The sequence below is a fragment of the Triticum urartu genome, chromosome 4 (assembly GCF_003073215.2).
Source record: "Triticum urartu cultivar G1812 chromosome 4, Tu2.1, whole genome shotgun sequence".
Taxonomy (NCBI): domain Eukaryota; kingdom Viridiplantae; phylum Streptophyta; class Magnoliopsida; order Poales; family Poaceae; genus Triticum; species Triticum urartu.
The window spans coordinates 346,644,322-346,656,809 of record NC_053025.1 but is presented as its reverse complement, the minus strand read 5'-3'; the positions used below and the strand labels follow the sequence as shown (position 1 = coordinate 346,656,809).

The 12,488-nt window shown below is 53.3% G+C and overlaps 1 protein-coding gene across 1 annotated transcript; it reads left to right on the top strand.

Moving 5' to 3' along the window:
• The first annotated feature begins 2,811 nt into the window (after positions 1–2,811).
• Positions 2,812–7,132, top strand: LOC125551647 (leucine-rich repeat receptor-like serine/threonine-protein kinase RGI4). Its single transcript, XM_048714917.1, has 2 exons — positions 2,812–6,162; positions 6,274–7,132. Exons 1-2 carry the CDS (start codon positions 3,306–3,308, stop codon positions 6,744–6,746), a joined length of 3,330 nt encoding a protein of 1,109 aa, XP_048570874.1. The 5' UTR covers positions 2,812–3,305; the 3' UTR covers positions 6,747–7,132.
• Positions 7,133–12,488: the final 5,356 nt, after the last annotated feature.

The window sequence follows — 12,488 nt, the reverse complement described above, 5'->3', positions numbered from 1 at the left end:
ATCGACTTTGTAGAACGACCTGCATATATCAATACAAGTGTTACTAACAAATTGGATGAGCCATCCTGGGATGGAAAATTCAAAATTATTGAGCGGATGCTGTCACGCGGCAAGCAGCTCGAGGAGTCCACTACCTCACGTGATCCATTGATCAACTTCAGGCTTATCTGCACCCCATCTTTCTTTTCCTTTAATTATGATGAGAAGAGCGATTGTATTCAGATTCTGCTCGGCAGTAATATTGGATCCTGCAGATCGTCTCGCCCTTAATTACCACCGCCAGATCGCCTCCCATGCCAGACTTCAAATCTAGTCATTTGGTCAGAAAAACTTGCCTGTGCTGTGTACTATGTGCATGTAGTCTATGCTAGCAGTATGAACATGGTAGAAGCTAGCAGACTGTTAGCTGAGTTGGTAAAGCAGGAACTGCTAGTCTAGTCTGGTAGATCTACACTCTGATGTGGTGAAAAACTTAAGCTGCTGTGCATGGGGTTAATAATTAGTCCGTTAAACTCCATTCCAATTTTGCAGTCTTTTTCATCATCCGTGTAGAAAACTGGCCAGCTTTTGACACCACTTTTAAGCTTCACCGCATGCTGGCGCATCATTGCCCAACACACTAGCTCTACCAACATAGACATACTCCCTCCATTTTAAAATGTAGTGCTTCCTCTATCCGCGTGCTTCAACTTTGACCGTAAATTTAACTACCGAGACCGATTGCGACGGGAGCAAAAGTTATATCAGTGAATTCATATTTGAAAGAAGTTTTTAATTATGTAACTTTTTCTTCCGCCGCAGTCGATCTCGTTCGTTAAATTTATGGTCAAAGCTCGACCTCGAAAAGCGCGGACACATTATATTTTAGAATGGAGGGAGTACTTGTGAACTAAGCCTACCCACAGTCATGAATATATTTTTCTTGCCCTTAGACGAACCGAGGCAAGCAGATGTTTTTACCCAGCTTTGTCAGTAAAAAGTCATCTGAAGCATGAATCAACACACCAGAGTGTAATTAATTAGTTACTGCGAGAGAAGAACAGAAAAGCATGGTGCTGCTGCTGCTGTTGTTTAGTATCAGGCAATGCAACTTAGGCTGGTCACAATAGGGAGGAATTTAGGAGTAACATCACACACTCCAATACAACTTTGTTTATGTGTCACATATTTAATGAAGAGAGAGGTGCTTGTGGTAACTAGCTAAGTTACCGAAACATCACACACTTCAAGAAACAATGAGTCTATAACCTAATAAATACATTGTTGCATGACACTACATAGATGTTCCTACCCACTGTGAAGGTAGTAATATAGTCTAGGAAAGTGTGTAAGTTACTAGACTATATTCTTGCCCATTGTGTCCAGCCTTACAATGCATGACATTTGCCTGCCCCAAGCCCAAATGGAAGCCCTAGTTCCGATGTAAATACTCTGTAACCTCCACTCATTGGAATTACTACTCCTATCCTCCACGGGATTAGCTAGAGGCGCTGCGCCCCGGTTAATTAGGACTGCCGCCACATTTACCAATGGGAATTTGTAGTCGCCTCAGGGGTAGATCTAGATCTGTGAGCCTGCGAAATTTCTCCCAGTGGAGTACAATGGCAGGAGTTTTTTAACCGCCGCTAACGGCGGCTTCCTCGCAATTAACACAAAGTACAAGAAAGGCAGGCAGGGGTGAGGTGAGGAGGCCGGCCGCCCACTAGTTTAACCATGAGCTAGCTATAAGCTAAGCCATGCAGTGAAAAGTATTGGCTAAGCAGCGGTAGATCCCATCTACTCCCACTGCTTTGCATGTGCATGGTGCCCTCCATTAGGGGTGTAGTAGTAGTGGTAGATTAGATCTAACCCTTTTGTTTAACTTTAACCTGCAGGGCAGACACTAGACAGCCACTAGCTAATCCTACAGTTTGAGTATGGTTTTCACTGCGTGGGAATGAACTGTCATGTGAGTGTTACACCAGCTGTGATGCATGCCTGCCACCTCCCTTCCCTAGCTTGATTATTCTCTACCCCTTTTCACCTTTGATTTCAACCCTTGAAGATTCCTGCAGGCAGGGAGGCCATGCCCATGATCACAATCACAGCTACTACTCAAAGCCTCACCGACTGGACCCTTTTTACACAAGGACAGAGAGGCTGTCTCATGCTGCTCCAAATTTCCTGAAAGGAACTTGTTCCACACTGTTGCGCTGCATTTCCGAGATATTCCCGCGCCGCTTTAGCTGCAGCTGCGGTTTTTGTTGCTGCCGCTGGACTGCACTGCATGCATGATGAGCATTTTGCACCTCCAATTGCTTGCAAGATCGTCCGTAGTTTTTCCTCTGATGGGGCCATGCCTTTTCATGAGGTTTTCACCGGACCTTCCCGACGCAACGCGGCAACCGCCGTGACTCTGATGATGCAACCATCTTTCCCTGAATCCCCAGAGGAGCAAGAGCAAAGCTGCTGCGGCAGTTAAAAAATACGCTCACTCAAGCATCGCACCTCTCTTTTTCCCGCTAATTTTGGCAAAGCGAAAGCAATTAGTCGTTGGCGAGCCGGAAATTTGAAACCAGATCGATCGAGGAGGCCTGCAGCCCTCTTAATTATCGCCAGGCATAAACAACTGGGGATTACTAATCTAATGGTTAACCGACAGTCTGCAGTGGATGGGGTAATAAACTAAGCTAGGCTAAGCTAAGCACAAGGAGGGACAGGGGTGCCCCTGACCCAACCGGTGGCCTTGGATCCGGAGATTCTGCAGACACACATGACACACACACCCCTCCCTCTCCCTCTGCCGCTTTATAATGTCAGCGGCTCAAAACCCTTTGATCCGGTTAAAATTTCAGTTAAATTATTAGTAACACGGCTCCACCGCTGGTGTGCTCGCGGCCGCCTAATCCGCCATTTCCTTGCTGGTTTGCCGCTGCTGATTGGATTGCTCCGTCCATCCCCCTCCCCCACCCCTGCCGATCTCCTTTCCCATGGAGAAGATATAAAATTTGCAGCCATGCCGGCCTGCACGCCCCCCTCTCTTCTTCCTCCTTACTAAACCTTAGTGTGAGTGTGAGACTGAGTGAGTAAACCTCGCCAACAAGCCACCTAAAAGCAAGTGCTCTGTTATTATCTATCCGTCCATCTATCTACCCTTCCAACACAAGCAAGAACCAAGATTTTGCTTGTGCTTGTGTTGCTTCTGAATTTGACGCAGCAGCATGTGCAGCTGAGCCGCCGCCGCACCGCCTCTTGATCTGTTCGTCGACAGTGCGGTGTCAATCAGTCCATTGTAGCTGGCTTGACTGCTCGCTCGTTGTACGCGCATGCCTCCTGATATGGGCGGTTGCGGGCGCGTGGCGGCGGTGCTGTGCTGCGCGGTCGTCGTGGCGTGCATGGGCGGCGGCGCGCTCGCCGTGGACGCGCAGGGCGCGGCGCTGCTGGCGTGGAAGCGCACGCTGGGCGGCGGCGGCGCGGGGGCGCTGGGGGGCTGGAGCTCGGCCGACAAGTCGCCGTGCCGGTGGACCGGCGTGTCGTGCAATGCCGACGGCGGCGTCACGGAGCTGAGTTTACAGTTCGTCGACCTGCTGGGCGGCGTGCCGGACAATTTGGCGGCGGCTGTGGGCGCCACGCTGGAGCGGCTGGTGCTCACCGGCACCAACCTGTCCGGGCCCATCCCGCCGCAGCTCGGCGACCTGCCGGCGCTCACGCACCTTGATCTCAGCAACAATGCGCTCACGGGCTCCATCCCGGTGAGCCTCTGCCGGCCTGGGAGCAAGCTGGAGAGCCTCGCTGTCAACTCCAACCACCTCGAGGGCGCCATCCCGGACGCCATCGGCAACCTCACGGTGCTGCGCGAGCTCATCTTCTACGACAACCAGCTCGAGGGCGCCATCCCGGCCTCCATAGGCAGGATGGCCAGCCTTGAGGTGCTCCGTGGTGGCGGCAACAAGAACCTCCAGGGCGCGCTCCCGCCGGAGATCGGCAACTGCTCCAACCTCACCATGCTCGGCCTCGCCGAGACCAGCATCTCAGGCCCCCTCCCGGCGAGCCTCGGCCAGCTCAAGAACCTCGACACGCTGGCCATCTACACCGCGCTGCTCTCCGGCCCGATCCCGCCGGAGCTCGGGAAATGCGCCAGCCTGCAGAACATCTACCTGTACGAGAACGCGCTGTCCGGCTCCATCCCGGCGCAGCTCGGCGGCCTCAGCAACCTCAAGAACCTGCTGCTGTGGCAGAACAACCTCGTCGGCGTCATCCCGCCGGAGCTGGGCAAGTGCACGGGGCTCAACGTCATCGACCTGTCCATGAACGGCATCACCGGCCACATCCCGGCGTCGCTCGGGAACCTCGTCGCGCTGCAGGAGCTGCAGCTCAGCGTCAACAAGATGTCCGGCCCGATCCCGGCGGAGCTCGCGCGGTGCACCAACCTCACAGACCTAGAGCTCGACAACAACCAGATATCCGGCACCATCCCGGCCGAGATCGGCAAGCTCACGGCGCTGCGCATGCTGTACCTCTGGGCCAACCAGCTCACGGGCACCATCCCGCCGGAGATCGGCGGCTGCGTCAGCCTCGAGTCGCTCGACCTGTCGCAGAACGCGCTCACCGGGCCCATCCCGCCGTCCATGTTCAGGCTGCCCAAGCTGTCCAAGCTGCTGCTCATCGACAACGTCCTCTCCGGCGAGATACCGCAGGAGATCGGCAACTGCACGTCGCTCGTCCGGTTCCGGGCAAGCGGCAACCACCTCGCCGGCGCCATACCGGCGCAGATCGGCAAGCTTGGCCACCTCAGCTTCCTGGACCTCAGCTCGAACAGGTTGTCTGGCGCCATCCCCGCCGAGATCGCCGGGTGCCGGAACCTCACGTTCGTCGACCTGCACGGCAACGCCATCACCGGCGTGCTGCCGCAGGGCCTGTTTCAAGGAATGATGTCCTTGCAGTACCTCGACCTCTCGTACAATGCCATCGGCGGCTCACTCCCGTCGGAGGGGGGCATGCTCGGTTCGCTCACCAAGCTCGTTCTGGGCGGGAACCGGCTCTCCGGCCAGATACCTCACGAGATCGGCTCGTGCGCGCGGCTCCAGCTACTGGACCTCGGCGGCAACTCGCTGTCCGGCGCCATACCGGCGAGCATCGGCAAGATTGCAGGTCTGGAGATTGGTCTTAACCTCAGCTGCAACGGCCTGTCGGGTGCCATGCCCAAGGAGTTCGCCGGGCTCACGCGGCTCGGCGTGCTCGACGTCTCGCACAACCAGCTCTCCGGAGACCTCCAGCTGCTGTCCGCTCTCCAGAACCTCGTCGCGCTCAACGTCTCCTTCAACAATTTCTCTGGGCGCGCGCCGGAGACGGCGTTCTTCGCGAAGCTGCCCATGAGCGACGTCGAGGGCAACCCGGCGCTCTGCCTCTCCCGGTGCCCCGGCGACGCCAGTGACCGTGAACGTGCAGCTCAGCGCGCCGCTCGCGTCGCCACGGCCGTTCTGCTCTCTGCTCTCGTGGTCCTCCTGATTGCCGCGGCGGTCGTCCTACTCGGTCGCCGGCGCCAAGGCTCGATTTTCGGCGGCGCGCGCCAGGAGGAGGACAAGGACGCCGAGATGCTGCCGCCGTGGGACGTGACGCTGTACCAGAAGCTGGAGATCAGCGTGGGCGACGTGACCCGCAGCCTCACGCCGGCGAACGTGATCGGGCAAGGCTGGTCCGGCGTGGTGTACCGCGCGAGCGTCCCGTCCACCGGGGTCGCCATCGCCGTCAAGAAGTTCCGGTCGTGCGACGACGCGTCCGTGGAGGCGTTCGCGTGCGAGATCGGCGTGCTGCCCCGCGTGCGCCACCGCAACATCGTGCGGCTCCTGGGGTGGGCCTCCAACCGGCGGGCGCGGCTCCTGTTCTACGACTACCTCCCCAACGGCACCCTCGGCGGCCTGCTGCACGGCGGCGCGGCGGGCGCCCCCGTGGTGGAGTGGGAGCTGCGGCTCTCGATCGCCGTCGGCGTGGCCGAGGGCCTCGCCTACCTCCACCACGACTGCGTGCCGGCGATCCTCCACCGCGACGTCAAGGCCGACAACATCCTTCTCGGGGAGCGCTACGAGGCGTGCGTCGCCGACTTCGGCCTCGCCAGAGTCGCCGACGAGGGCGCCAACTCGTCGCCCCCGCCGTTCGCCGGATCCTACGGGTATATCGCTCCCGGTAAGGCATCCATTTCAGCCACAGAATTCCATCTTTGTACCACCGTACTTTTGCTGTCAGTTAGTGAAGTTCGTTATACGTCATCTGATCCCATTCAAATTTGTGGTGCAGAGTACGGATGCATGATCAAGATCACGACCAAGAGCGACGTGTACAGCTTCGGGGTGGTGCTGCTGGAGATGATCACGGGGCGGCGGCCGGTGGAGCACGCGTTCGGCGAGGGGCAGAGCGTGGTGCAGTGGGTGCGCGAGCACCTCCACCGCAAGTGCGACCCGGCGGAGGTGGTCGACGCGCGGCTGCAGGGCCGGCCGGACACGCAGGTCCAGGAGATGCTGCAGGCCCTCGGGATCGCGCTGCTCTGCGCCAGCACGCGCCCGGAGGACCGGCCGACGATGAAGGACGTGGCGGCGCTCCTCCGCGGCCTCCGCCACGACGACGGCGCCGAGTCGCGGAAGATGAGCGGCGGCGACGGCGGGTCCTTCGGCAAGTGGAGCGAGCAGAGTAGACCGGTGCCGCTGCCGCGCCCGGGCCAGACGCAGGCCCACTCCAGCTCGCTGGCCTACTCAACAACCGGGAGCGTGTAGCTCGTTGGACCAAGCAAGAGGATGGATCCCGTCCCGGTGACGCCAAACGCGGCACTGTGGCGACGGCGACCGCACCGCGCGTCGTCGAGCGGCGGTGGCGCTGTCGCCGGCCCGCCGCCGGCCCAGGAGCTAGCCTCGCCGGACAGGGTGGGATCGACGCATCGTGTGGTCCGGCCCGGTGGAGCAAACAAGGTAGAAGACGCCACCGCGAACCACGTACCACAGCAACACAAGCAACAGCAATAATTCGCATAATACCATAGCCAACGCCTGGTGATGCAGACGATGCATCGCATCTGGCGCGTGTGTGTACATTAATCCTGTCCAATCTCCATGATCTCTTTGGCGTGACTGTGATCTGGTGACGTGACGCCGCTCCACATTCCCATTGCCGTGCATGCATCTGTCCCCGTTCGTGTTGGCCGCGCTGCGACGGGCAATCATGTTTAATCATGTGACCGGTGATTTGTTCCGGGGCCGCTTTGGGTGAGCTCGTGGGGCGGTGAAGTTTGCCCGGGCGGAAATGGACGGACGGACAGCACTGGCGTCTGCTGGGGCCGGCGACAATCGGTGGTGCAGGTAGGCGGCGGATACTGCTTTGTGCAGGTTACTATTCCCTCCGTCCTATAATATAAGACGCGTTTTCCATTATAGGATGGAGGGAGCAGTGGTGAGCGTGAAATTTGCTCCTTTAGGCCAGGCCGCCAGGGCTTTCGACACGCTGGGCCGTGGAATGTTGCGAGTTTGTTCTTCTTTCTTTTCTTTTTTAATAATATAAAAGAAAGCCATCTCTCCGATTTTCATTACTAGAAATCAACAGGTTCTTACACCAGCAAAATATGAAAAGATAGCAAAGCCTTAACCTTGCATCCAAGCAGCTAAAAGCAAGACAGGAGTAGGAGCCATCCCTCGCCCCCTTACATCTACTATCTAGCAGCTCTGATCTAAGGACTGGGCTCAAATCTAGGTCCAGACCGAGCAAACATGAACATAAAAGGTTCTAGACGTATTACATCATGGCATATATAGGATAACAGGAGAGTAAAGCTCTAGGGAGTGAAGGAAGCAAAAGCTGTCCCAGATGTGCCCTTCTGGCCAAGGTCGTCGTCCCAGGATGCAGAATATCAGCTGTTTTTATTCAGCTGCAATCCTCCTCACACAAGGACGCCACCCATGAGCCACCAAGAACACCTCTTTTGCGACTTTTCCAACCCGCCTCACTCCTGCTGCCATCATCTCACTTCTTTCGGGGTTTTTCTGCAAAATCATCCAATCATGAAGACATTTTAGAAAGAAGTTAACTGGTATACAAGGGTCATCTACCTTGCTGTTATCAAACACCACACCATTTCTTAATTTCCAAAGTGTCCAGGCAGAAATCCCTACCATTGCCAGACCTCTCTCATCTCTACTAAATTTCTTAACCCAGGATCCCATTACAGAATCCAAATTTTCAGGGATGTCTGACAGATTGAAAGCACACTTCAGAACATTCCACAGCATACAAGCTATCGAACATGTAAAGAAAAAATGATTAACAATTTCATTTTGCCCGCGGAAATGGCATTTTTGTCCCCTTTCCACCCCCTGCGTAATAAATTATCTTTCGTAAGTATACTATTTCTGAGAGCTAACCACATAAAAACTTTAACTCTAGGGGGAACTTTTGCTTTCCGCATAAAGAAATGTGGATATTTAATACCATTTTCAATCAAATGTCTATATAGAGATTCGACAAAGTAAATACCATTTTTATTCAAGGTCCATTTAACATCATCCTTTTTGTCTGACAAAGCATAAGAAGCACATCCTCCTTTTATGTGTTTCCACAGCTCAAAAGAGTCACCAGTTAAGGTTCTTCCAAACTGTACTGAATCTGAACCTTTTTTCCAAAACTTCTTTAACGGTTTTGTTTTTATCAAAGCAAATGTTATATAAACGAGGGAAGCTCTTTTTTAGAGCTGTGGGTCCAATCCACCAATCTTCCCAGAATCTCACAATTTTTCCATCTCCCATAGTAAATCTGTAAAGAGAGAGGAAAAGATCTTTGTGTTTTAAGATCTCACGCCAGAACTGCGAATCACCCTTCCTGGCAGCGACTACATTTAAATTGTTGTTTTTCTGATATTTGTTATGAATAATATCTTGCCAAAGTCCTTCAGAAGTAAACCGCTTCCACCACCATTTACAAAGTAAAATTATATTCATCAACTCTAGGTTTTGGATCCCTAAACCTCCCATATCCTTGGGTCTAGACACCTCTGACCATTTAACCAAATGATATATTTTTCTTATCATTTCTCTCCTGCCATAATAATCTAGCTCTAAAGAAGTCCATTCTTTTGCACACCCCAACAAACAGTCCACAAAAGGACATCATGAAGTATGAGATCCCAGATAGTGAGGATTGTATTAATGAAGGAAATATGCCCTAGAGGCAATAATAAAGTTGTTATTTATATTTCCTTATATCATGATAAATGTTTATTATTCATGCTAGAATTGTATTAACCGGAAACTTGATACATGTGTGGATACATAGACAAAATACAGTGTCCCCAGTAAGCCTCTACTAGACTAGCTCGTTAATCAAAGATGGTTAAGTTTCCTAACCATAGACATGTGTTGTCATTTGATGAACGAGATCACATCATTAGGAGAATGATGTGATGAACAAGACCCATCCGTTAGCTTAGCATAATGATCGTACTATTGCTTTCTTCATGACTTATACATATTCCTTTGACTATGAGATTATGCAACTCCCGAATACCGGAGGAATACCTTGTGTGCTATCAAACGTCACAGCGTAACTAGGTGATTATAAAGATGCTCTACAGGTATGTCCGAAGATGTTTGTTGGGTTGGCATATATCGAGATTAGGATTTGTCACTTCGAGTATCGAAGAGGTGTCTCTGGGCCCTCTCGGTAGTGCACATCATAATAAGCCCTGCAAGCAATGTGACTAATGAGTTAGTTACGGGATGATGTATTACAAAACGAGTAAAGAGACTTTCCGGTAACGAGATTGTAAGGGCATATTTATCCCTACGGTGTTTTGGTGATTGATGACAATGCATTTGCGGACTAATCAGGTGCTTTGAGTTCTTTCAGATATTCATCCTTCGGCACGAAACGATTATTTCCCCTCGGCGCTCTACTCAAGACGGTGTAGCTTCCTTCGTGACTTTTGTTGGTGGACTAAGTTTCGTAGTAGTCACCGTACTATCAAGAGGGGATCTGCTTCGGTATGGTTTGGGTGGAATCAACACGTACACGTTCTTCTCTCACCCACCGTTTCTTTCCGTCTCTCTGGAGCTCCTCTTTGCGTGTTTTCCTGGACCCAGCGGTAGTACCGCGGGCCACAGCGGTAGTACCGCTGAGACTCACTAAGCGGCAGTACCGCTCCTCGGAGCGGTAGTACCGCTTTATGGCCTCAGCAGCAGTACCGCTGCGGCTCCGTGTTCCTACCGCCTCGACTCGAGTGCGCATTTTCTCGTGTCAGGTTTTACGGCACTAGCTGCAGTATAGCGGTAGTACGGCTGAAGCTCAGCAAGCGGTAGTACCGCTCCTCCGAGCGGTAGTACCGCTGGATGGCCTCAGCCGCAGTACCGCTGTGGCTCTGTGCTCCTACCGCCTCGACTCGAGTGCGCATTTTCTCGTGTCGGGTTTTACGGTACTAGCTGCAGTAGTAGTGGCGGTAGTGCTGCTTGCGAGCGGTAGTACCGCCCTGCCTCCGCGGTAGTACCGCTCTGGGTCCCAGCCCCAGCCTCTTCTCTTCTAGCGCGGCAGTACCGCTGAGGTGGAGCGGTAGTACCGCTTATGAGCGGTAGTACCGCCCTGCCCCCGCGGTAGTACCGCTCTCTGCGGGGCTGAGTGGGGGGTAACGGTTGGATTGTTCCCCCCACTATAAAAGGGTGTCTTCTTCCCCCCTTTGACCTACCTCTCCCACCATTAAAGCTCCATTATTGCTCCGAGCTCCATTTTCGCCCGATCTCACTCCCTAGCCAACCAAACTTGTTGATTTGCTCGGGAGTGGTTGAGAAGGCCCCGATCTACACTTCCACTGAGAGATTTTTGATTCCCCACTCATCCTTAGCGGATCTTGTTACTCTTGGGTGTTTGAGCACCCTAGACGGTTGAGGTCACCTCGGAGCCATATTCCATTGTGGTGAAGCTTCGTGGTCTTGTTGGGAGCCTCCGATTAAGTTGTGGAGTTTGCCCCAACCTTGTTTGTAAAGGTTCGGTCGCCGCCTTCAAGGGCACCAATAGTGGAATCACGGCATCTCGCATTGTGTGAGGGCGTGAGGAGAATACGGTGGCCCTAGTGGCTTCTTGGGGAGCATGTGCCTCCACACCGCTCCAACGGAGACGTACTTCCCCTCAAAAGGAAGGAACTTCGGTAACACATCGTCGTCTTCACCGGATCCACTCTTGGTTATCTCTTACCTTTACTTGTGCAAGCTCTTTAGTGTTTGTTCCCTTGCTTGCTTGTGTGCTTGTTGTTGTTGCATCATATAGGTTGTTCACCTAGTTGCACATCTAGACAACCTACTTTGATGCAAAGTTTAATTTGGTAAAGAATAGCTAAAAATTGGTAGTTGCCTATTCACCCCCCCTCTAGTCAACCATATCGATCCTTTCAGAGATTGAACTAGGTATGAAGATACCGACGATCAAATCTCAGGCAAGTAACGTACCGATAAAGATCTTCGTAGAATATGTGGGAGCCATATGAGCATCCATATTCTGCTATTGGTTATTGACTAGAGAGTTGACTCAGTCATGTCTACATAGTTCTCGAACCCATAGGGTCCGCACGCTTAACGTTCGATGACGATTTGTATTATATGGGTTACATGATTTGGTGACCGAATGTTGTTTGGAGTCCTGGATGAGATCACGGACATGCCGAGGAGTCTCGAAATGGTCGAGAGGTAAACATTGATATATAGGATGATAGTGTTCGGACACCGGAAGTGTTCCGGGATGTATCGGGTACATATCGGAGTACCAGGGGGGGGGGTTACCGGAACCCCCCGGGAGAGGGTATGGGCCATATGGGCCATAGGAGGGGAGCACACCAGCCCACAAGGGGTGGTGCGCCCCCCTTATGGTAGGAGGCCAAATAGGAGAAGGAGGTGGGGGTTCGGTCCCCCTTTCCTTCCTCCTTCCCTCTTCCCCCGCCGGTAAAAGGAAAGGGGGGAGGCCGAATTAGACTAGGGGCCCAAGTAGGATTCCTCCTACTTGGGCGCGCCCTAGGCTGCCTCTATCCCCCTCCCTCCTTTATATACGTGGGGAGGGGGCGCCTAGAACACAGACCAACGTTTGTTAGCCGTGTGCGGCGCCCCCTCCATAGTTTACGCCTCCGATCATATTCACGTAGTGCTTAGGCGTAGCCCTACGCGGATCACTTCACCATCACCGTCACCATGTCGTCGTGATGACGGAACTCTCCCTCGACACTTTGCTGGATCAAGAGTTCGAGGAACGTCATCGAGCTGAACATGTGCAGAACTTGGAGGTGTCGTACGTTCGGTGCTTGATCGGACGGAACGGGAAGAAGTTCGACTACATCAACCGCGTTGTTAAACGCTTACGCTTTCGGTCTACGAGGGTACGTGAACACACTCCCCCCTCTCGTTGCTATGCATCTCCTAGATAAATCTTGCGTGAGCGCAGGAATTTTTTTGAAATTGCATGTTACGTTTCCCAACAGTGGCATCCAAGCCAGGTCTATG